This window comes from Physcomitrium patens, chromosome 11, assembly GCF_059467195.1.
Source record: "Physcomitrium patens ecotype Gransden chromosome 11, ASM5946719v1, whole genome shotgun sequence".
Lineage (NCBI taxonomy): Eukaryota > Viridiplantae > Streptophyta > Bryopsida > Funariales > Funariaceae > Physcomitrium > Physcomitrium patens.
In genome coordinates, this window is record NC_143420.1 from 16,706,142 (window position 1) to 16,720,163 (window position 14,022).

Sequence of the window (14,022 nt, forward strand, 5' to 3'; positions counted from 1 at the left end):
GAGAATTTTAGTAAGTACATTGAATTTGTGTATTTGCCACAAAATTCTACTTTGTTGGCAACTCTGGCTTTTTTTTTTAATCATATTTTAGCATGTTTTGGAACTCATGTTATTGTCTTACGAAATCAAAAGGAGTGACTTGAATTTTTTTAAGTTTTTTTTACTAAAAAATTTGGTAGATTATTATACTACTTCTAGGAATTATTTTAAGATAGATGGCTTACTTAAATAGCCAAGTATGGTTTACAAATATTTAAATTATTTCATGGTAATCATTATAATTAAAACTTGATGTTGCCAGTGATTGCAATGGATACTACTTTAGCAAGCAAACATCTTTGATATCTTACAATCCCTATCAATTTTTGATTAGTATAAACCAATTCTATCCAATTCAATATGTAAGAATTAGTTCTAATGATAGACTTAGATGATCTTTGTGAAGTGAAATAAACCCCTACTAGTTGGAAGTCTATCCTAATTCACAAAAAAAAATTATTATCTAAAAATTGTAAAGACTTCCTATTAGTGTTTAATTTATGTATTGAATTTCAATAATGCTTCAATTGTGAGTTAGATATCAACTTCTGATAGGTGATCTCTCTAGCCCACAATTACTTATTAATTGTGAATTAATTAGCTAAATGCTTTCTTATTTCTTACCTAAAAATCCTTAAGTTTTATAAAATTGAGTGATAACAGACCATCAAAGAAAGCCTATGCTTCCATCGGCACTCCACCTTGTTTTGCCCACCTTATTAACTCTGGAAGAGTTTTCACTCCGTGAAAGTTTTTTGACGATGAGCTTGGACCAAAGCAAGTGTAGAGTCGCAGCTACACGACCCCTATGGTGATGATGATGGTAGAGAATCTGACTGAGAGAGACCTCTGCAATTGTTGTTGAAGCCACCGTACTAAGAAAGAATAATAAATCACAACAAAACACTAGAGTCGGAGCTGGTTGTTTACAGCAGAGTTGTAATGTTAACTTCACAGCTCGCTGATTACTCTAGTCGTCTCGCTATGATCCAATTGGCACTACCTAACATTCTATCTATAAAAACCCAAAGAATTCTACTTGTGGTTCTACTTGGGTGCTGGTGATGGGTGTTTCGCTGATGAATGAGCTCACCAAGGCCGCAGCTCCCTGCCACTGGCTCAGTCAAAAAGATTGATGATCTACGATGCCAAGATCTGAACACCAAGCCTATCCACAAAAATTTAACAATCCGGATGTCGATCTGTTGTCCTAGTATTCAGGTTGAACTCAAAGCCGCAACCCCACTACAGTCAGATGAGTCCAGATCAAAGAGGCACCAGATCGCGACTAGTTGCTCAATGGGGTGAGGGAACACGACAGCTAATTGACGCTCCTTCATAGGTAGCTTGAGCCGCCTCAAAGCCCTTGGAATTGGTTTGACCTTTGCCACTACACCGTGTCGCGCAATAGAAAAAATAATGAGATGCTGAACTTCCAAATCGCAGCCTCAACGACTATGCACCTTGCCACATTATTGGTCGATGCACTGCCAAACCAACTCTAGCCAGCTCCACAATGCTACCGTCGAGTAGCACGGCACCCACACACCTCACATGGCAGCCCAGGTCAAGGTTGACTTCACAGCCATGTAAACCACACCGCAATTCCACGCACAGATTGAGTAAAACAAGAATGCCACCCATTGTAGGAAGGATAAAACCAGGAAACAAGACCGGAGCAGTCGGAGCTGGCCTCCATGGAAGAATCAGATAATTAAAATAAAAATAAAATAAAAAAAAGGAAAAAATAAGGGATTGTTGCACCCCAGCAATCCAACAACATAGCCTTGGGTCTTTTGCAATCCAACCAAGACAGGGAATTGAACAGAACAATCTTGGGCTGCCGTCACCTTCAGAGCTCCCATGACACAAAAGATTAAAAAAAAAAAAAAAAAAAAAAAGGAAAAAAGAAAGAGAGGGGGTTCGGGGCGGCCCGGATCCCTATTAGGAAAGGGAGGCCTTATCCCCGTAGGTTTGATACACGGCCTGACATCCGGCGGATAGATACTTTGCCCCGTACCCCGTATAGTAGATTCGCCCATACTAGTACTGGAGCATATCCTATCTACTCTACTATATGTTCTTCACATGCTGCTATATACAGTATACTGTATTGTACCTTGGACCATATACTATAATATATTCTACTGTGTACAAACTATATTTTGTATACCATATCCAGTACCGCAAAAATACCATATCAGTACTGTCATATGCTGTATTTTCCCACTATATGTCAGTGATATTGTACTCTGGATTGTGCCATATTTTGTGTGATATGTCCAACCTAGTGCACCGTATACCATATTCCATTCTTGTATTCTTGTCCATATCCCATGTGGAATCTACTACTGAATCTACTACATATCATGGCCATATTTATACCATATACAACCAACTAATATTATAATTTGGGATATTTTATATTCTTTCTAGATGCTTCTAAAATACAAAAAATATGCCAATTGGATACCCTCTAAGATGCCTTCTAACCTTGAGATTTTTTTACTAGATTTTCTATAGTGGCTATAATTACTCTACTAACTCTATTTTGCTTTTGTTTAGCATTTTTTCCACTCCTCTTCTACTAACCATTGCAATTGGCATTCTAATTTGATTGTTTTAGTTCTATTACAACACATGAGTCAATTTATTGACTCATAACCTTAGCATTTGGACTTAATTTCTATATGATTATGTAGAGTTTTTTAAAAGAATAATGTTCATGGCTATGAAGAACTTATCTATTACTAAATATTATGATACTTTTGGATATGCTTACATCCGTAGAGGAACTTATCAATCTCATTTGCAGAGACTATTATTCAACATTGTGATACTTTTAGATATGCACGCATTGGTAGAACTTATTAATCTTAATTGTGGAGATTTTTTAATGGAGATTATGTATATTTGCAACAAAAGATGCTTGCAATACTTAATATTAAGACAAGGCACACAATTCTTTATATAAAAAATATATTATTTAATGATATATAATTACTTGAAAGCAAAGATGGATGAAAGTATTGAGTGCATTCAAAGAATTTTATTCTATGTCATCTTTATATTGATAATTATGTACATCTTGAACTAGTAGTTGTGCTATATGACCTCCTTTATTTTGTGAGTGGTGAGAAGAAAGAGGCTACTACCATGCTAATGTGTGATTAATATCAATGTGGATGGCATATGATATGCTTGACACCACTTCTTTTGATTCTTCTTTTAAGAGATTAGATTTATCCTCATTGTAGAAAGTCTTGTAGCCATGTATTATCTATTAACAAGAATTAACGACATCTTTTAGGTTTTTTACAGCTCTTGGTTGTCTAGATATCAAGACATTGGTTTAGATGACTATAGTTGTTACAATGACATCACTGTGGCATTCATTCCTCACTACATGAGTTGTAGTCTTAATTGGTTAGTAGAGCTTGTAATCAATTAAAAATAGAGGTTTTAGAAAGTGTGTTTATTATGTATTCCTATTTTATTATTAAAAATATATTTTTTAATGGTTTTTGGCACTCAAACTATTGTATATGAAAATCTTTATTTATACAATAGTTATCATGTAGCATGGTCTTGGGTGCTAAACCATATTAGATGGATATAGCTAATAAACTACATTAGTTTATGTAATCTACTTTAGTTTATGGAATTTTTATTTATTTAGTATTTTATATTAATTAGCCTTGTTAGTGTCATTTAGGATTTAAAGATATTAGGTGGTAAAGTTCTTTTGACTTAATATTTTTTATGAAGTCAAGTCTTTTAAATGTTTTTCAAAGACAGAATTCTTTACAATTTTTTTCTTAGATATAGTGATTAAGCCATTGAATAAAGCTTAAGGTCTTTTCTACATGCTTATATTTTGGATTCTTTTTTTGTGGCATGAGAGGGAATTTAACTTGTAGTGTTTAGATGCTTTGTCTTTTCTTAAAAATATATTAGTCATGCATACATATTTCATTTTTGATTGCATACTTAATGATACTTTTTGACATTCAATTTTTTATGTATGACAATCTTTATTTATAAATAATAGCATATAAATCTTAGTTTTAATATTATTTTAGATTTGATTATATATATTGAAAGATAATTTTAATTTTTTTAAATACTATAATTCACCATGTGTGGTATATGATTTTGATATTTATTATCTTTATTTGGATTTTATTCATCATCCATTAGCTATCAAGATAGGTAAGTGTGCCAAAAAATATTTGTACCTAGCTATATTTTAAACTTAATGAACAACTACCACTAATATCTATTCTCCTTGTATAGGTTAAGAAGTTTTTTGTTCAAATTGTATTTGCTAATGACCTTCTCTTAAGACCAATGAATACATGATAATTAATTTTAATTTTATTTAATACATACATTAGACATTTGATTTTTTGTTGGACTAAACTTTAATTAGTTTTTTACATATAGTGTACAAGATGGATTTTTAACTATACATGATGACATAACATTAAGGAATTTAAGGCCATCAATAGTATAATCAATGGCAATTTTTTTAATGGATCTTCTTCCTAATCCAAAAAGTAGCATGTTGCACAACTTTGTATGAGCTAAAATAAACCTCTACTAGTTGGAAATTTATTCTAATTCACAACAAGTGAATTAAATATGGAATCTTAGAAATTTTAATTCTCATTTAAATCTTAAATAAATCACTCTTAACCTCCTCAAATCACACTTGTGTGAGGTATAATAAATCTCCGTTAATTGAAAGTTTATCATAATTCACAACAAATAAAAAAATTGTATATAAGTTTATTGGGTTGAGGCTGGGCAGAGGGGACTCCGAGTGATAACAAACGATTGTTGAAGAGGGTGTCGAAGATGACTTGGGTTGAGGCTGGGCAGGAGCATCTTCTGCTGCAGCACGTTAACCAGAAACCTTAGATCCACTAGCAATAATGGCAGCAGCCACATTGTTGCTACAGAGTTCAGTTTCGGTGAGGCGCCTTCTTGAAGTGATCAATAAGATGAATTTGCGAACGCAAATATGACAATATAGACGTGGGTGTGAGCGTTGACCTGATCGAAGACGGATCCAACTTCCCGCCTGCTCACTCAACACTTGGTATTCGACGCCAACTTTGGCAAAAACCAAGAGGTCCGCCTCGACACGGTCCAGCCACAAAAAGTACACCTTGCAAATTTCCAAACTGAGCCTACGCCGCACGCAGACCAACAACTTCACACAAAAGGAATGCATCAAAAAGAAACCAAGGAGAACACACAAGGGATGGCTTCCCGCATGTAGCCACCAGTCGAATGTTGATGTCGACGTCCTCCATGCCAACTATTTTGTATGCTTTCAAGCTCCCACGCTGACCAACAGACTGTAGTACCACAGCGTCTCAACGGGCACCTCGCAGCCGCATAAGGAAAAAACACAACAGACGAACTCCCTAGCAGTCAGAGCCCTCCGGACGCATCACGGAAAAAATTTAAAACCAAAAAAACCAAGAGCGAGTGGATCCGGGGCGGCCCAGACCCCAATCGACGAAGAGGCTGCCGCCCTTCCTGAACAGCCTCTCGCCCTTTTCATCATCCTCTTCTCCTTCTCCGTTTCTTTTTCTTTTTCTTTTCTTCTCTTCTTTTCCTTCTTCTCTTCTCTTTTTTCTACTTTTTCATTCTCTTTTCTCTTCTCTCTTCTCTCTTTTTTTCTTTTCTTCCCTACTCTTTCTTTTTCTACTTTTTTTTTTTTTTTTACTTTTTTCTATTAGATTAACTTGGATCAATCCCTCTTAGCTTCTAGTTTAATTAAACATTTCACAACAATAAAACCACTATTAAAATATCATAATTTATATTAGCTAGTTTAAGAAGAAAATATTTATTTTGGAATTTCTTCTCAAAAAACTCTATAAGAGCCCCTTCTTGCAATTGACATTAAATTATTTTGCTATTTATCTCAAAACTCCTATATTAATTCATTAAAATAGTGGCTTTAAACATCATAAGTACATTTTTTGTACTAAAACACACAAATGAATCAATTTTGTGACTCAAAATTTGGAATTCTCATGCAATATATAAGAACTTTTAATTTTTTTAATATTCATTAGCCTCTCTTAGTTTCTATAATATAATTACAATGTATAACTACCCTAAATACCTTCCAATTTTATATAAATTTGATGTATTCTTTATTCAATACAATAATTAACGAAACACAAGTCTTTTTGTATGTCAAACATTGGTAACTATAGAATAGTATCAAAAAAGGAATTCAATACATATTGCTTATTTGCATGTACACTTCTTGTTTCAATTTCAAACTAGTGCTTATCTATGCAATCAAGAATCCATAAAAATCACCAAAATGAGATAAAATAAATCTTGAAGTGTTTGCAAATTAGTTAGAGCTTAGTAATGGTAATGCAACTTATATGTGAGTTGAACATATGTAGGATGTTTATGAACTTCATAAACACTTATCTAAACTATACAAATCTTTAGTACTTTATTAAAGCAAAAGCGAGAGGTGTCTTTGATTGTCATTATTGATTAATATAAATAAACTTTGGTAAGCTTAGCTTTAACACATTTGTAGATACAAAATTCTTGTTGTAAAGAACAATAATTAATCAAATTTCCAGAAGGTGGAAGAAACTTTTTGAAACTCAAGTTCTTAACAACATAAAACCTTTAAAATTCTATTGTAATATACATACTGTATTTTATTATATGCATACAAATAAACTTAATTATATACCTAATAATATGTATAAATTAAATGATTTTATTTAAAATTTTATAATAATAAATAATTATAAAATATAAATGTAAATATAAATTCCAAACACAATTCAAGTAATAAAATTATAAGATTTTAGATTTTATTTTGTTCAATAAAAAAATTCTGAAAAGGCATTCAATTTTTTAAAAATAAATTAATAAAAAAATAAAAAATTTATTAATTGTACTTATAATATACACAAGTATATGTACAAATATAGATATGTATGTATATATATTTATATATAACATTCAATTTACATTTAGATTGCCTAAATAATAAATTAGACATAGAAATTAGATGTTTTACTCAATTTTAAATAATTTAATAAAAATATCAAACATATTCAAAAGATTTAGTAAGTCACGGCAGTTGCAATTATTATTATTTTTTATTTGTTTTGATATGTTAAGCATAAGATATAAAGCTATTTTGCAATTCAGCAATCCCTAGGTGCAACATCACATCCTTCAGATATCTAAGGAATCTGAAATCTAACATTACTGATAAATCCTTTCTACTGCTACATTTACAAGATAAACATAATCAAGATCTGACTTTTAAATATTGATAACAGAACACGTGCTTGTAAACCGACAAGTGCTTGCTAAATTTCGTTTACGTTTTAATGGAAATGACATCAATAAGCTGTGGACACCCATTATGCTAAGATCTTTCGTGTACATCTGAATTTGGAAGAGACAATCTCACAAATGTATCTGACTGGTTTCGGTTATCAGAAGCACTTGTATACTGAGAGCGACTTCGTGTTAGTCACTAAGGCTTCTTGAATTCTCGGAAGAATATCATGAACTACAAAATGCATCATAGTAATGTCATGCAATCTGCGACTTACTCTTCACCGTTCAACTCCGCCATAAGCTAAAATGGTAAACTAGTTTCGGCAACAGCTGAAGCTAACTCCTAGAAATATTCTGCTAGTATCTATTATACAACTCATCAAACTCAGCACGACGCTTTTTCCCTTCCATGGGGAAATGGGGTAGTTTGACCAAGGGCTGGAATGAGACTTTTGAATGGATGGTGGCACACACTAAGAGGAATGGATAGGTATGAAAATACGGAATGGTTTTTTTTGAAAATAAAAAAATGAAAAATTGAATGGAATTAGATGAGAGAAGAATGATTCGTGCAATGAGGTCAGCCAGATTTAGTTCTTTTGGCAACTGACTGCAAGAACGCGGTGCGGAGTCTAGAATTGGAGGAGAAAAGACCCAGAGACGCGTAGGTAGAGGTAGAGGATGCTACTTGTTGCACACCTCGTGAAAGCATGCACATGTGGCTGGCTTCCACCATGACCATCACCGAACCCCCGATGGCCTCCGCAATCTCCCTCGTCAAGCGCTCCTGCACTTGCAACCGAAGACTGTAGCCTCTCACCACCCTCTGGACACTGTTTCTGTCCAGCTGCTGCCTCTTCCCTCGTCCTCGCCGCTGGGGCAAATAGGCGACGTGCACTGCTCCCACAAAAGGCAGCAAGTGGTGTTCGCACTGCGAGCAGAATGGGAAGTTGAACTCTGTGGACATTACATCCTCTACAAGCTCGACATTCGGAACTTGATCAGCTTCACAAAACAATCCCTGTATCCCTGCTGTTAAGTCTAGGTTCCCAGGGGTTCCGACTCGGCTACCTTGGGTGGATGTCAAAAGCCATCGCACAAACCGCGAAGAAGTTAGACGAAGCTCTTTCCGATTGGGATCTTCTCCTACGGACCTCAGTAAGGATTCCACTGCAGCAACCATTGCTGGTCGAGCTGGTGCATCGCAGTCAAACTCAACGCACAACGTAGAGCTACTCTTGTGGAGGCCATTGCCTACGATTTCTAGTTCACCGCATCCATTGCAGGATGAAGGAAGTAATGCACTGTTTCCATTCTGAAGTGGCATTCCGTCAAAGAGAGCAAACGGACACCCAGACAAATTTGGATCATCTGCCTCTGCATCAAGAGCAAAACGATTGTCTGCACTACAACTTTCCAGCTGCAGAAGGGCCACGAGCTCTTCCCACAGTGCGCCACTCTTGTCCTCAAACTGGCCTGTCCCAGCATACGCAGTCGAAGGCACCCAACCCACGTATTTTTCCAGATCGGCCGCAACGCCATTCTCCTTAACACCTGCATAAAACCCCAATCCAAATGAGCTGATCCACAATCATCAGAACGTATTACAAAACCATTGAGCCTGCCCAGGAGTTTTTTAGTATCCTGTGCGAACAAATGACACGAATGCCACACCTGGCCACTGCAAATGCCAGCTCTCCACAGCTACTGCAACTCCCAATGGCTCTGGTTGCAGAGCCTCCGTCAAAGACGAAGCAACTTCGTAAGCAAATCGGCGAGGGTTTTGCAACTTCTTCGCAAAGATCTCTGCCACACGCGGCAGCTTGCTAAGCCCTACTACGCGCTCTCCAACGGGGACGTAAGCTATATGGCATCGTATACGAAATGGTAAAAGACAAGCCTCACATAGAGCAAAAAGCTCCACATTCCGCACCACCACCATGCCACCGCAACCACCTCCACTGCCATTAGTACCACCTGTTCCAGGCTCCATGAAGAGCGCACCTCCTACTACGTCTTTCGCTGCCTGCCGGTACCCTACACCAACCAACCACTCATATTATTAGATACTGCCCTCCAACCAGCCCCCCTGCTGCAATGCATTGGCAGACGGACCCATCCAAACTCCAGTGAATGTAGCAACGAGGTGTGATAAGGATGGCCAGGCACCGTCGATTACGAATTGCCTAAGTCAAAATTGAGCTAGAAGAAGAAGACAAAAAAACTAAACCTATACCATGCGTTGACGTAACAGTCTACTGACTTGTAAGCCTAGGCGCCCTCGCTGTTGCATTGTCAGACGCAGTCAACCAAGTTTTGTTCAAGAAGATGCAAAGATTATCAAGGAATAGTCAAGCATCACAATTCCCATCCAATGCAACACTGCAGACTGACCCACGACACATTCTCGTGTCATACAAAGTGAGGCTGCGTCCAATTTAGCTGTAAGGACTACTAGGTACTCATGAAGGACCTTGTCCAATCGAACGGCAAGCAATGTACCGGCTCAGGAAAACGTTTCCTAAATCTTTATAAATCAAATCGTGTGACGTAACCGCCATTGCTCACATATAATCAATAGTTTAACCATACACACCCTTCTAACGATGAGTGAAATTCCCGAGAAAGAGAGAGGTTCAGGACATCGCCGCCACTTCCAAAAAGGGCACTCTATTGAACCATATTAACACCAGTCCTCCATCCTTATAATACACAGATGCCCGAAAACCCGACAGATTTAATTGCATCTTGCTGTCTCCCACAGAGAAACTCTACGGAAGACTACGAATACGAAATAAGTTAATGCATCCAACATGAGTAAAACCAGCGGCATAGCTATCGCAATCTTGACACAGCTTGGAAAAACCTACACAATCAGGCTATCACCAAGCTATATCTCAGATGAGATATTCGATTCAAAGCTGCAAATTGAAACCCTAAGAGATAAAGCTAAGATGTAAGGAAAAAGTGCCCTCTTAGTTCGATGAAAAGAAAGCACACTGAGCTCTCTAAAAGGATCTCAAATTTCCCGGAGTTCGATCTACCAAGCCAAATGCTCTAAAAAGATAAGATGCATGCGAGACTGCAACAGACAGGGTGAAAATGCCGCAAGACACAAAACCCGTAAACCCTGACCCCAAGCGAAAACATGATTACCTTTCGTAGCGCCCTGGAATGCCTGTGCCACGCGCAGCGGCGTTTTGAGAAGCCCATCCCGGCTCACATCTTCGCCCAACCCATCCAGCAAGACTTTCACAGCGGACATCATATCCGGCAGGCAGGAGGAGTCTCCGTCCACGGACGCAATTGTGGATGCATCGCTGCTATCCTCGCTCTCTCCATGAAGCTCTTCCACCCACTCTTCCAGCACCTGCCCCTGCACCGAACCCACCAAGTTTCGTAGCGTGTCACATCAGAAACGCACCCAGAAATTACACCCAGAGTTTCAAAAAAAAAAAAAAAAAAAAAACCACCACCACCACCACCACCACCCCCATCAACACATTGTAAAACAATAAACAAATAATTCCCCCTCTACATTTAAAAAAACGCAATGATGAGCGTAAACCCACCTGCGCGCTGTGAAACCCATTGCGCAAAAGCACGCAACCGTCTTCACGGCATTCATCGTAGGACGTAACTATGGGCCTCTCCCGAAGAGCGCCCATGAAAATTAAGCACAAACCCCGGCTCCCGCAGCCGCCTCAACTCCCAAAAAAATTTTAAAAAATTTTAAAAAATAGAAAATCTCCACGCTCGTCTTTTAATCCTCACCACTCCACTCCACTCAATTCCCAAATGAATTTCCCAGATCCAATAACCACGAGCTAGTGCCAAGGGTGGAAGCACGGGAGCAGCGACAAGCGAGCGAGGCGCGCGGAAAGATCCAGGACAAGAATGAGGCAGAGACAGCGCGGGGCATGGCCAAAGTGCGCACAGAGCGAACGAGCGCGCGAGCGAGCGAGCGTGTGAAGAGGAAAGGAAGAAGAGGCGACGGCGATGGCAAGAGCCAGTCACGATGGATCCCACAGCAGGCAAGGCAAGGCAAAGCAAGGCAGGCAGGCAGGCAGGCAAGCCGCGACACAAGCCGCGACGAGGTGGGCGAGCTCGTGGCTGAGATGGCAATGGGTGGTGGAGCTGCGAAATCCAGAATGGACGGGTCGGTGCTCCGCCCCCCACCCCCGGCGACGCATACGATTGATTCTCCCTCTCCCTCTCTGTGTCTCTCTCTCTGGGGCACCATCTGATGATGCATCTTCTTCCCCCACCCCCATTCATTCTCCCTCCCTCCCATGCTCGCTCCCTCTTCACATGTGAATGCTCGTTCCCTCTTGAGGCCTCTGGCGCCACTGATGAGTCAGTCACCCCCACCCCCTCCCCTCTCCTTTCCTTGCCCTTTTCCGTTCCCCTCCTTGTTCCCCTTCCCCTTTTTCGATTCCCTCCTGATTCCCATTGTTTGACTGTTGGGCACTCTTGGTTCTCCATCCCCAATCCGCCTCGACGATGCTTTCCTTCCACACACCTTATGCATCCATCCATCCATCTATCCATCCGTAAGTCTAGTGTTCGTTGTTGGTTAGTTCATCCATGTTCGTGCAGATTAGCTCAACTTGGTGGTCGCTTCAGGTGTTTCTTTCTGATTTTTGGTTTGCTTGCTGTTTTGGGTATATTCCAGTATCTTGAAGGGCGTTGGTAAGGTCCCATATTTGTGTGCTTGAGGCTTGGGGAGTTGTGATATGCTGTTCCAACTAGAATACGAGAATACTAGGACCGTGCAGTTTTTTCATAGAAAATGTGTGAAATAATCAATCGAATGATTGAATAGTAATGCATTGATGTCCGAATGTGATATTAGAGGAATTTTTTTATTTTTTTTATTTTTTTTAAATTTTATATAATTATATTTAGACATTTGATATTATATTATTTATTGGCATCTTTTATTAAAATTTTGGTTATTTAATAACATTTAAATTATATAATTTTTATTTATATGGTACATCAATCAATTAAATTATATTTGAATTAGATAGTTTGTTTTCCTACAAGTCAAAATATTTAAGAATATTAAACTTAATTTTAAAGTTTTTAGACTAAATTTAAATCTAATACTTTTATCTTATAAATTCATTACTTTTTTGTAAATATACCAAGAGAATTCTTCTCATATCAAAATATTTTTATATAAATCTCAACAAAATTGATGTTTAACACATTTAATATAAACATGAAATTTTACAATATGTATTAAGTAGAAACAAATGCAAATTTTTTCATACACATCTTTTTTTGAATTGACATATTATAACAAAGCTAATACATTATTTTAAGACCGCTACATGCTGATAAAAAATTAATTGCAATGAAAGCCTAAAAATATCATGTTATACAAGCCTTCTTAAGAGTCTCATCTTCACTGCAATTCAATTACCAATATACCAATACTTTCCAAATTGATGTAGGCTTCAATAGAGTGGATATTTTGTTACTTCTTTTATGTGCCAAAAACACAAAGGTCACTCCAAGGCTTTGTCAAATTTAAATAAAAAGTTTAAATTTGATTGATAAAAAAAATGATGAATAATATTTGTTTATTCAAATAGCTCCAACATCCATAATAACTACACTACAAAGATCTTCTATATTGATATTTATTTCAATCTTAGCCTATATGACAATACTCTAAAAAGACCTCTAACATGTATCTAACTTACAAGATAAGTTTCCTACACATGCACCACTTATTTAGCAAGTATCACAAGCTACCAGCACATACAATATGTGGCTAATTTGTTGGCTAAGTTTCTAACCTATCAATCAACTATAAACATATCTAAAATCAAATCCACCTCTATATAGCTTCTAAGAAGCTTTGTCATAAGATATTATCAAATCTACTTATATTTACTCTCTATTTAATACTTCTTATAAAAATAAATATGTATGTTCATAATACTATTGATGCTAAAAGGTCAATATAAAGATTGAAGAATGAAGATGGCCAATACTTAATCAAATTATGAAGATTTTTTTTCAATCAAGAAATTATATTTTTTTCAAATTTTTTATACTTATTGTAAATTAGAAGTTTAAAAATAATAAAAAATTGAATCAAAATCAACCATTAAATCATAAATTATTGTCATAAAAATACTATATAAGAAACCAAAGAAGAAGTTGAACAAAAGAGTTTTAACAAGAAAGTTAGCAAGAACTTCATTAAACGAGAAGAGTATAAGATCTTATGAGATTCTTAAGAAGACTTATATAACATAGTATTTTTAGACTCTTATTATAATTAATATTTTATCAGCATGTAACGGTCTTGAAATAGTGCTATAACTTTATTGTAATATATCAATTCAAAAAAAGACATATATAAAATAATTTATATTTTTTTAATTTTATACATGCATTAAAATTTCACATGTAAGCTTGTTGTTCTTGTTGTGTTCAAGCTTCAATATACCAAAGCAATTGAACTAATAGAGGTGGGTTCAAACACAGGGAAAGACTGATTATATGAATTGGGTCTGTTAGTGTCACAATTGACTATACTCTAGCTATCTGAAATCAATTATCAAACTACAAAATACAAAGGCTTACTACTTCTATCTTAATTCAATACATAAT

At 36.7% G+C, this 14,022-nt stretch overlaps 1 protein-coding gene across 1 annotated transcript; it reads right to left on the minus strand.

Moving 5' to 3' along the window:
• Positions 1-7,394: 7,394 nt before the first annotated feature.
• LOC112288936 (GTP cyclohydrolase 1) lies at positions 7,395-11,671 on the minus strand. The gene is made up of 4 exons (XM_024533699.3): positions 10,962-11,671; positions 10,546-10,765; positions 9,064-9,426; positions 7,395-8,943 (listed from the first exon to the last, which is right to left on the minus strand). Exons 1-4 carry the CDS (start codon positions 11,055-11,057, stop codon positions 7,970-7,972), a joined length of 1,653 nt encoding a protein of 550 aa, XP_024389467.1. The 5' UTR covers positions 11,058-11,671; the 3' UTR covers positions 7,395-7,969.
• Between the last annotated feature and the right edge of the window lie 2,351 nt (positions 11,672-14,022).